The sequence below is a fragment of the Schistocerca americana genome, chromosome 5 (genome assembly GCF_021461395.2).
Source record: "Schistocerca americana isolate TAMUIC-IGC-003095 chromosome 5, iqSchAmer2.1, whole genome shotgun sequence".
Lineage (NCBI taxonomy): Eukaryota > Metazoa > Arthropoda > Insecta > Orthoptera > Acrididae > Schistocerca > Schistocerca americana.
Genome location: NC_060123.1, coordinates 293,652,869 through 293,664,478, shown reverse-complemented (window position 1 = coordinate 293,664,478; position 11,610 = coordinate 293,652,869). Strand labels below are relative to the sequence as shown.

The 11,610-nt window shown below is 44.5% G+C and overlaps 1 protein-coding gene across 4 annotated transcripts in view; it reads left to right on the top strand.

Moving 5' to 3' along the window:
* The first annotated feature begins 1,227 nt into the window (after window positions 1-1,227).
* LOC124615342 (hepatocyte nuclear factor 4-gamma) overlaps window positions 1,228-11,610 on the top strand; it is a 695,490-nt gene continuing 685,107 nt past the window's right edge. For all 4 annotated transcript variants that reach the window (XM_047143145.1, XM_047143144.1, XM_047143143.1 and 1 more), the window contains exon 1: window positions 1,228-1,332. In XM_047143145.1, the coding sequence (XP_046999101.1) occupies window positions 1,260-1,332 (73 nt within the window). In that variant the 5' untranslated portion in view covers window positions 1,228-1,259. The remainder of the gene's footprint in view (window positions 1,333-11,610) is intronic.

Sequence of the window (11,610 nt, the reverse complement as noted above, 5' to 3'; positions counted from 1 at the left end):
AAAATCCACAGGGTCAAGAGTGTACCGGGAATACCAAATAACAAGCATTACCTCTCACCATAGCCAAATCAATAGCCGACAGCCTTCACTTGACGACCGAGAACAGCGGTGTTTTGCATAGAAAAAAAATGGCTCTGAGCACTATGGGACTCAACTGCTGTGGTCATCAGTCCCCTAGAACTTAGAACTACTTAAACCTAACTAAACTAAGGACATCACACACATCCATGCCCGAGGCAGGATTCGAACCTGCGTCCGTAGCAGTCGCACGGTTCCGGACTGCGCGCCTAGACCGCGGTTTTGCATAGAGTTGACAGTGCTGAAAGATAGGAAACATTGCGTGAAATAACCGCAGATCGGTTGAACTCTAGACAACTGTAAAACCGTGGCTTGGTCTGGTGAGTCTCGATTTCAGATGATAGGAGCTGATGAAAGGGTTCGAGTGTGGCGGAGACACCACGAAGCCATGACCCAAGTTATCAACAAGGAACTTTGCAAGCTCGTAGTGGCTCCATAATGGTGTGGGTTGTGTTTACATGGAATGGATTGGGTGCTTTGGATGTTCGATTACTTGGAAACCATTTGCGTGGACGTCGTGTTCCCAAACAACGATGGAATTTTTACGGATGACAGTTTGCCATGTCACTGGGCACCTGTTGTTCGCTATTGGTTTGAAAAAGAATGTAGACAATTGGAGCGAATTATTTGGCCACTCAGATAGCCTGACATGATGACTCAATATTCTGAAGGGGATTTTGAACGACTCGTTGAGTTCATGCTACGTCGAGTTGTCGCATGCACTACGCCGAGCGGAAGCAGGTCCGACACGTTATTGGGAGATATACCATAACTTTTGGCACCTCAGTGTGTGTGGTGGCTCATATGAACTGCTGCACGTATAGATAGACTGATTGACGAGGTAGGTTTGTCCGGAGGTAAATGGTACTACCCGTGCGAGGCCGGGGCGGGTCGCCCCTTTTATATAAAACTGACGTTAAGTTCCACCGACTGTTGCGGAAACATCCCTGTTTGTCTTGCATCATCGGCATGGCACACTGGGCAGACGAAGGGGCCTACCTGGCTGCCGAGGCAGTGGTCGCCGGCTGCCGCCCAGACGTTGTGGCTGGGCTGCGTTATCAGCGGCGGCGCGGTCAGCCGAGCACCCATAGCGTGGCGGGGCGCGAGCCGCCGCTAGGTGTCTCTGCGGGCCAGTCGCGTTCGGAAGGGCCCCGCGCGCGGACCGCGAGCCAGCCACCGCCATGGAGAACCTACACCACAGCCCGCTATCCTCCGTCATCGTCGCCAATGTCGCCGCCATCGCGCTGCAGACAGGTACGCCGCTAGCGGCCTCGTCGTGGCGTGGTATTTAAACCGGCTATCCCAGCCTTGACCGTCAATACCTTACTCTGTGTCACAAATCGCACTTCGGGGACGCTACGCGACCCCGATTAATCGCGATTTTGTCACTTGATGCTCCACCGGCAAGGAGGGCACTCTTCGCTTTGCTTGTGAGATTCTGCCCCAACATTTCATTTCCTCTGCTACTATCGCGGGGATAACAGCGTCATTAAAGTGATACGATTTTAGTATCAACTGGATAACATTTGCCCACATGCCAGTCTGCGTTTACGTAGGAACTACCAGCAGGTGCCTTTTTTAAATTTCGAAACATCGGAGAAAAGAATATGCTAAGCAACAGAAGCGTCACGAAATGGACATACACACACACATTTATTTACTTAAGACTAAGGCCATTAGGCTTTCTCTCACATCTAACCAAGAGCTTTTTGTATTGGTACACATTCGACGGCACACGTATCTATGTTACAAAGCGGCGCGCTTAAAACGGGATTTTCCGTGCTTATATCTCGGGTTCTATTGGTGATAAAAAGGTGGGGTCAAGTGTTTTGAAGAGCCATTGGGCTTGGGACCATTTGCATACCTGACAGGGCCGGCCGCTGTGGCCAAGCGGTTCTAGGCGCTTCAGTCCGGAACCGCGCTGCTGCTTCGGTCGCAGGTTCGAATACTGCCTCGGGCATGGATGTGTGTGATGTCCTTAGGTTAGTTAGGTTTAAATAGTTCTAAGTCTAGGGGACTGATGACCTCCGATGTTAAGTCCCATAGTGCTGACAGCCATTTGAACCATACCTGACAGGAGAAACGTCTTAGTGTCACTATCCTACACACAGGGTCAAAGTATAAATATTAAACTCTTCTTCCTACTTAGGCAAGTGGAGCAAATCGGTTGGTTCTTTTTGCATTTGATGTGGCCTGTGGTGACCTAGGTAGAACTTTTGGAGACACCGTTTTTTCATTGGCGGTTTCTCGCAAAACTCCGCAAAAAGGCATTTTTACTATATTTTCGCTGTCACCAGCGGACCAAACACAGCCGAAAATTCCAAGACCGCCATGGTCAGCAGAAGGTTGAAATTTCTACGATATATTCCTGAGATTCCTATCTTGAATAACCCTGAAAAATGTCCTAATATCTTCGTCCGTTTCCAAGGTAGAAAGGTTCAAAATTACCCTACTTCGTAATGTAAAGTCCGATTTGAAGCGAAATCTAAATATTAAATAACCTCAGCAAATTGCTCATATTTTAACGTTTATTCTCTAGGCATTTATCTAGAAGAGCCATCTCCCCGTTTTCAAAAATCTTTATCGGTTATCGAGAAACCCCCAAAATCTTGTTTTTGTGGGTACCAAAACCCAGCCGCGGATTCCGAGACGGCTCTGCACAGCAAATGGCTGGAAGTTTTTTCGATATATTTCTAAGATCCCGATGTCGAAAAACCTTGAAAATTTTCTTCATGTATTTATTCGTTTCCGAGATACAGAGGTTCAAAGTTACCCTACTTGTACACGTAAAATCCAGAGTGAGTTTAGAAAGTGACCCAGCATGGAGAAATATGTTATAAAGTGTCCCAGTTGCTATATGGGAACTCCATGTTTTAGTACTGAACCAAGTACACAACTTTTTGGACGTAAAATTCCCTCTGAGGTGTAAAATTAGTATTGCGTTATTTCAGCTTCACATAAGGAAAGATTCTAAATTTTAATGAGCGATACATTTGTTTTCATAGAGTTACATGCCGTGCTGCAGCAGGGAAAAGAATGGAGCCAGCAGAAAAATGCTCCAATCAGAGCACAAAAAATGCCAGTGTATTCCTGCATTTTTTTTCTTAAATCTCTCTGATTGAAAAGTGCGAGTACCAGCTGCTTCAGTCTACCTTCGTCAGCACCTTTAAAGTTCTTCCAAAATTCTGCCATGCGAACATACACTATGTGATCAAAAGTATCCGGACACCTGGCTGAAAATGACTTATAAGTTCGTGGCTTCCTCTGTCAGTGATGCTGGAATTCAGTATGGTGTTGATCCACCCTTGGCGTTGATGACAGCTTCCACTCTCGCAGGCATAGACTCAATCAGGTGCTGGAAGGTTTCTTGGGGAATGGCAGCCCATTCTTCACGGAGTGCTACACTGAGGAGCGATATCGATGTCGGTCGATGATGCCTGGCACGATGTCGGCGTTCCAAAACATCCCAAAGGTGTTCTGTAGGATTCAGGTCAGGACTCTGTGCAGGCCAGTCCATTACAGAGATGTTATTGTCATGTTACCGATCCGCCACAGGCCGTGCATTATGAATCGGTGCTCAGTCGTGTTGAAAGATGCAATCGACATCCCCAAGTTGCTCTTCAACAGTGGGAAGCAAGAAGGTGCTTAAAACATCAATGTAGGCCTGTGCTGTGATAGTGCCACGCAAAACAAGGGGTGCAAGCCCCCTCCATGAAAAACACGACCACACTATAACATCACCGCCTCCGAATTTTACTGTTGACATTACACACGCTGGCAGATGACGTTCACCGGGCATTCGCCGTACCCACACCCTGCCATTGGATCGCCACGTTGTGTACCGTGATTCATGACTGCACACGACGTTTTCCACTCTTCAATCGTCCAATGTTTACGCTCCTACAACAAGCGAGACGTCGTTTGGCATTTGCAAGCGTGATGTGTGGGTTATGAGCAGCTGCTCGACCATGAAATCCAGGTTTTCTAACCTCGTTCCTAACTGTCATAGTACTTGCAGTGGATCCTGATGCAGTTTGGAATTCCTGTATGATCGTCTGGAAATGTGTCTGCCCATTACACATTACGATCCTCTTCAACTGTCGCCGGTCACTGTCAGTCAACAGAGGTCGACCTGTACACTTTTGTGCTGTGCGTGTCCCCTCACGTTTCCACTTCACTATCACATCGGGAACAATGGACGTAGGGATGTTTAGGAGTGCGGAAATTTCGCGTACAGACGTATGACACGAGTGACACGCAGTCACCTTCGTGAGTTTGCGGAGCACTCCATTCTGCTCTCTCCCGATGTCTAATGACTACTGAGTTCGCTGATATGAAGTACCTGGTAGTAAGTGGCAGCACAATGCACCTAATATGAAAAACGTATGTTTTTGGGGGTGTCCGGATACTTTTGATCACATAGTGTATTTGTGCTTTTTATATTGAGAGAGAAGAAGACAGTAGCAGTGTCAAAGACACAGAGAAGTAATAAATAGTGCAAGATAGTATACTGTGGTTGTATTGCAGGAAGAACGAAGGAGATAATGGCAGTGTGAGGGAAAGAGAGGGACACATTGGCATTGGAACATAGTCACAATGACGGAGCAGTGCTAGGAAAAGAGTGAAGGAGACAGTGCCAGTGGCACAGGAAAAAGGGACGGAGAAAGTGGAAGTGAGTGAGAGGAAGTGATAACGAGAGAGACATAGTGGATGTGAGAAGAGACAACAGCAGTAGGAAGTAAGGAATGAGATATTAGCAGTAAGAGAGAACAAGAGAGAGACATTGACAGTGAGAGGAGACACTAGTAGCAGGACAGAACGAAGGGTACTGTGACTGTGACATAGCAGACAACGATAGAGAGACACAAGGAGATAATGACAATGAGTTGGGTTGACTGAGTGAGAAAGGGCAACTGGGAGTGGGTGGGTATGAGCGGCTTACAGTGATGGACTAGTGGATGTGAGTGAGTTACAGTTAGGGGAGCTTGTGGGAGTTTGAGGTGAATTGTGTGTTGAAAAAAAAGTGCGAATATATTCGCATGTCAAAATTTTTGGGAAAACTTTTAAAGGAGCTCAGGAAGGTAGAATGAGGCAGCTGGTACCCCATTTTCCAGGCAAAGGCTTTTAAAGGAACAGGAACTGGTTTTACATTATATTCTCATAACGACACAGACGTTATAAAAATACTTCCATTTAACATAAGCTAAAACACTCAGAAGTAATCAGAGGGCATTGACAGCAATGGACGTGAAAGAAGGGGCAAAGGGCGGATAGAAAGAGGAACGTGGTAGAAAGAAAACCAACGAAGAGAGTGAGAAAAGAAGTGGCGTTGCTGAATGAGGAATGAGAAGAGAAATAAGCATAAATAGAGAAGACGAAAGCATTTGTTTTTCTATTTGACAGAGGGAAAACTGGGTACATATGTTAATTTTTAGGTGAAAGTTATGACGTTGACGAACGTAAATGCTTCAGCTTTTCCTTAAAGGCAGCATACCACCGAATTGTGAGCAGAGTGGAAGCAAACTTGTTACAGAGGCGGACTGCAGCAAAAGAGGAGGAGTTTGCTAATCATTTTATTTTATGGATGGTCACAACTAGGATACTAGATAAATGAGGTCTTGTGTTGTGATTATTGGACTGGTATTGGAGCTCCGATGTTAGGTATTGGGGTGTCGTACTTTATGGTAGTCTGGTCGCAACAATCCTAACTGGGCCATAAGATATTGGCATGGTGAAATAGATGATTGTTGTAGAAGTATTATACGAATGGCATTTAGTGGCTTCCGTATCCCACACGTTAGAATCTAAACTGCTTAACCACCACCGCAGCTTACCTTAATTACATAAAGATTGGGAGGGTGGTCAACAAGGAGGTCATCAGAGACGGACATTAGATCGGATTGGACAAGGCTGGAGAAGTAATCGGGTCTGGCTACGTTTACATATCTTCATCCTATTCCCATGAAGTTGTTTGGGTAAACCAGGGGAAACCGACATCACATTGGCCGAAAAGTGGTTAATTAAAGCTCTTCCCCAGTAGGAGCCCATTGCCTTGGGTTTAAATCGCTGTCTGGTAATCACCAAATCGTATGAGGGGGGGGGGGGGGTTGTTTGGGGGAGGAGACCACACAGCGAAGTCATCAGTCTCATCGATGTAGGGGAGGATGGGGAAGGAAGTCGGCCGTGCCCTTTCAAAGGAACCATCCCAGCATTTGCCTGGACCAATTTAGAGAAATCACGGAAAACCTAAATCAGGATAGCCGGACGCAGGATTGAACCATCGTCCTCCCGAATGCGAGTCCAGTGTGCTAGCCACTGCACCACCTCGCTAGGTTCAAATCGTATGAGACTATTTACTTAAATAACTTCATTTGAGAACGGGTGATTCATTAAACAGGTGTCGGCAGCTTTCTGTCTCTCTCTCCCTCCCCCCCCCCCCCCCCTCCCCCCCAATCCCTCCCTCATTCCCGAAGTAAGCTATTGTTCCGTCTGTAAGGCCTCATCATTGACGAAACATTAAACGCTAGCTTTCGTTATTTTATTAAAAGCGTGGTGTTTTGGACTAACCTTCATTTACACTATTCTCTCTTCTCAGAATCAAATAATTTTCTCCATCACTTGGATATATCACGAGGCGTAGTTTCTACAAGTCAGTTTCATGAAGAAAAAAAAGTTACTGTAACTTTCCGTCAAGCTGTACGAATATGCTACGTACAAGGGTAGACAAAAATATGAAAACATCATAAACATCACACATTACCATTCGTCCCGCAAAATAGTGGAAATTTAGAAATTTGTGGTGAGGTCTCATGGGACCAAACTACTGAGGTCATCGGTCCCTAAGCCTACACACTACTTAATCTAACTTAAACTAACTCACGCTGTGGACAACACACACACCCAAGGCCCGAGGAAGGACTCGAACCTCCGACGGGGGCAGCCTAACGGACCGTGACAAGAGGCCTTAGACCGCGTGGCTACCCCGCTCGGCGCAAAATAGTGGCTAGTTCAGGTAACAGGGATGACATTGGATTGTGATCACTCTTCCTTCTCTCCAAAGTAGACCACAAAGACTAAATAATATTGAAATCAGGTGACTGTCATGGCCGGGCAGATGCGACAATTTATCCACGTGCTCACAAAACCAGTCCTGAACGACGCAAACTCTGTGAACAGGGGCGCTGTCGTCTTGGAACACAGCATCACCACTGGGGAACAACATTGTACCATGAGATGTACCTGATCAGCCAAAATAGTCAGCTAATCCTTGATAGGCATACTACAACCTTCCACAGTAAACATGGGTCCCATGGAATAACACGATATGGCTGCCCAGATCATCAGTGAAACCGCCCCCCATGTTTCACTCTTGGGACGTATACTCGACCAGAAGTTGGAAACAGTGTGAAACAAGGCTCATCTGAGCAAAAGACATTCTTACATTGCTCCATAGACCGGTTTTTATGGCTTTTGCACCACGCTTTTCTGTTACGGGCATTTGCGTCACCGATGAATGGTTTTGGAATTCCAGCTATCCCTGCAATTCCCTGCTTCTGGAATTACATTCATGCTTATTTGGTGCTGACAGGATTCGCGAGTGCGACATTCAGTTCTGAAGTGACTTTTACAGCTGTCTTCTTGGTATTTCTTCTCACAATTGTCTTCAATGACGGTCCGTCCCGATCATTCAACACACTGTCATCCGCGTTGCGCTTTAGCGGATGATGTTTTTTTCTGCTTTCCCTGTATGCGGCATAAATTTTCGATATGGTGCCTCTTGAAACATTAAACACTTCGTCCCTAGTGACTATAGAAGCACGCACCATGAGAGCACCAACAACTTGCGCACGTTCGAATTCACTCTCTCAAGAATTCACAACTACACGGAATACCGTTCTGACCTCGAATGACACTTGCAACTTATTGAGGATATTGCACAGGTACCGTTCGTGGTCAAATATAGCAGCGCGACCTTCAGGCTTTGTTAGTATTTGCATTTATGCTCAAGCAAACATTGCTTTCGGTGTTTATCTTTGCCCAATCTCCGTACTACTAAAGGTACGCCGGCCGGGGTGGCCGAGCGGTTCTAGGCGCTACAGTCTGGAACCACGCGACCGCTACGGTCACAGGTTCGAATCTAGCCTCGGGCATGGATGTCTGTGATGTCCTTAGGTTAGTTAGGTTTGAGTAGTTCCAAGTTCTAGGGGACTAATGACCTCAGAAGTTAAGTCCCATAGTGCTCAGAGCCATTTTGAACTAAAGGTGCATTATTATTATTATTATTATTATTATTATTATTAGTAGTAGTAGTAGTAACTTTATTCATCCGTAGATCACTTTTCACAAGGATATAGAACGTCAAAGTATTTACAAGTTTAGACCAATTTAAAATAAGCTAATTCGTATAGAAATTCATTTACAGACTTCTAGTTGGAGACAATACACTGTTCACTCTTATCTCACTTTCAGTCACTGCACACATTATACACACATTGTTTCATAACACTTCACTCACTACACACACACACACACACACACACACACACACACACACACACACACACACACACACTACTCTTCCTTCTGATTTCTTATCGTCTACACAGGCGCACCTAAGTCTGGTCAGCTCCTTCTAATCGTAGCACTTGGGAGACTTCTTTATTTGAAGTATAGAGTAACTGTGGCTTATCTTTCAAATTCTTCCATTTGTCTCAAGTGTTGAGAAAATGTCGTAAAAAGGCTTGCACAGTCTTTCATTACCAGATAGGGATGCACCGATAATAAAATACAAAGTTCACCTGAGATTACGCAGCTTCATTCTGACTACTTACGCTTAACGTTCAACAGTAATTTCGGGAGTATGTTTTCGGATATGAGGTGCTGAAAGTCTTTCACAATTTGTGATTGAAAAAGGATTTATATTGATCGATGGTTCAGTTCTTTCCAGTTAAATAAGGTACTGCGCTGACATTAGAATAATCCTTAGACATGCAAGAAAGAATTTCGTGGATCAGAAGATTTAGTGAGCTGTTGAATAATACCTAACCCACTCCTACGGAGGTGATATGAGAGCTTCTGTCGGAGCTCGCTGTTTGAACGGATTCTCTTTATTGATAAGATGGTAACAGATTAGATTATAAAAGACCGTGCATTGGTCACATGTTACTCAATGTGCAGTATGTATTGACCACGCGCCTACGTGTCGCTGCTGTAATCATTATACCTGATAATGGCTGTAGATAGCAAACAGTATCAATTTTAATGCAGAGTCATGTGACCAAGACTCTGGATTTTATAATCTAATCCGAGGTAAAGATCACAGATCTCCTCCGCAGTTTCAAACGGCCTATTTCACAAAAAATGATAACATTTACCGTGGCAGGTTATCGATTTTTTAAAATTAGTTTTAGTCAGAACCCAGTTCAGCAGATACAGTTGCGTGGCCAAGTTTGCAAGAGACCTACTCTTTGCCAATGTTAGCTTCTCTATGGAAGTACTGTGCGGCACCAGATTAATGTTCTGGATGTCGCTTTAAATTGCTTTGTATGTCAACAATTGCAATCGTGAAGGAAATATGCTGTAAATTACATACATTACAATGACTTTTCGCTTCCTTAAAAGACGCAAATGAAGAATTTACGTAGAATGAACTAAATAAGTGATCGAAAACGCTCGAGATGTCATTTACAAGAAAACATAAACAGAAGGCCGCATGACAATGACAAAAGTGATGAAGTAACAAAATGCGATATACGTGTAACGATTTGGGAAAGCAGTTCCGCAGATATATATCGTTTGTTGCCTCTGTACACACCGTCTCTTTTAGATACATTGATCGAATCGTATTACTTCCGGAGCCTCGATGCTGAATCACCTGCTGTGGTGTGGTGTATATCTGTGAAAGAACCCACTATAAAACTGTAGAACCGGGTGCACTGCTTGTAGGAGATAGAGTGCTGCAGTCGAAACAGCCTTCGTTTTGCCCAGGGCGTGCTCCACTGACTGTCCAGATAACCTTTCCACGGGGTAACATTGTGTCAGACGGGCTGACGAATCAGGCCGTTGCGCTGGATCGAGGCTCCTATCTAGAAACGGCTTCTCTAGTCTCACGTGTTCAGCTTGTTTCCATCTGATCTACGGAATGGTAGGTTTCACATACTACGCATGCAGCTTGTATTTGAACTTAGGCGGAAACGTGTAGATGGACGTATACGACTTAGCGTCAGAAAGAGAAAGAAGGTGTGCGTTTACGTGTGTGTGTGTGTGTATGTGTGTGTATGTGTGTGTGTGTGTGTGTGTGTGTGAGAGAGAGAGAGAGTGAGAGTGAGTGAGAGAGAGAGAGAGAGAGAGAGAGAGAGTGTGAGTGAGTGAGAGTCTTACTGATCTAAAGCTTGTTGTTACTGTTTTCTGTCCGAAGACTGTTCACAATAGTCTATTCTGTGCAAGCCTGTGTCATCTCTGCGTAATTACTGCAGTCTTCATCTGTTTTAACGTAACCTGGTTACTGTAGTCAATCCGTTATCTCCCTCTACAATTTGTACCCTCCCCCTTTCTCTCTCTCTCTCTCTTTCTCTCTCACTCTCTCTCTCTCTCTCTCTCTCTCTCTCTCTCACACACACACACACACACACACACACACACAGTATCTCCTCTATTACCGAACTGACGATTCCTCAGCATGTGTCGTATCAAATCAATCGATCCTTTCTTTGGGACCGAGCGAGATGGCGCAGTTGTTTCCACAGTGGACTCATATTCGGGAGGACACTCAGATTTAGGTTTTTCTTTATTTTAGTAAATCGCTACAAGCAAATGTCGGGATGGTTCCTTTGGAAGGGCACGGCCGATTTCCCCCTCCTTGAAACAGTTCCTCTGTAGTACCTCATTACAAAATCTTCTATTCTCTTTTTGTCTGAACAGTTTATCGTCAACTATAACTTCCATAGAGCGCTACACGACAAATATCTCCAAAAGAGACTACATAACAATTACATTTATTTTTAATGAATACAAATTTGCACTTCGTTAATGTTTACCTTGCTACTGGCAATCTGCACTTTATTATCTCGACCATAATGATTTTTTTACTACACAAATTGCAAAACTCATTTACTGCTTTGCGTTTTTCAGTTCGTAAACTATTCCTCTCAGCATCATCTGACTTAACTTGAATAGTTCCATTACCCTTGTTTTACATTAGTCTGATGTTCAGTTCACAACGTCTTGTCAAAATACTGTCCATTCAGTTCAATTGCTCATCCATGTCTTTTGCCACCACTGACAATGAAAATGTCATCTACAAACCCCACACTTTTTGTTACTTCTCCCTCAGCTTTAATTCTCTTTCCAAATCTCTCCTTGGTTTTTTTACTACTTACTCAGTGTGCGGCATTGCAAAGTTTTGGAACAGGATTTATCATAATTACAAGAAATTTGTCGCCATAAATGGAAATTTGAAAGAGAGTGGATCGTTCAAATATTATAGAGCTGATCTACCTTCTTGAGAGAGAACTATTCGCTTTTTAAAATTGC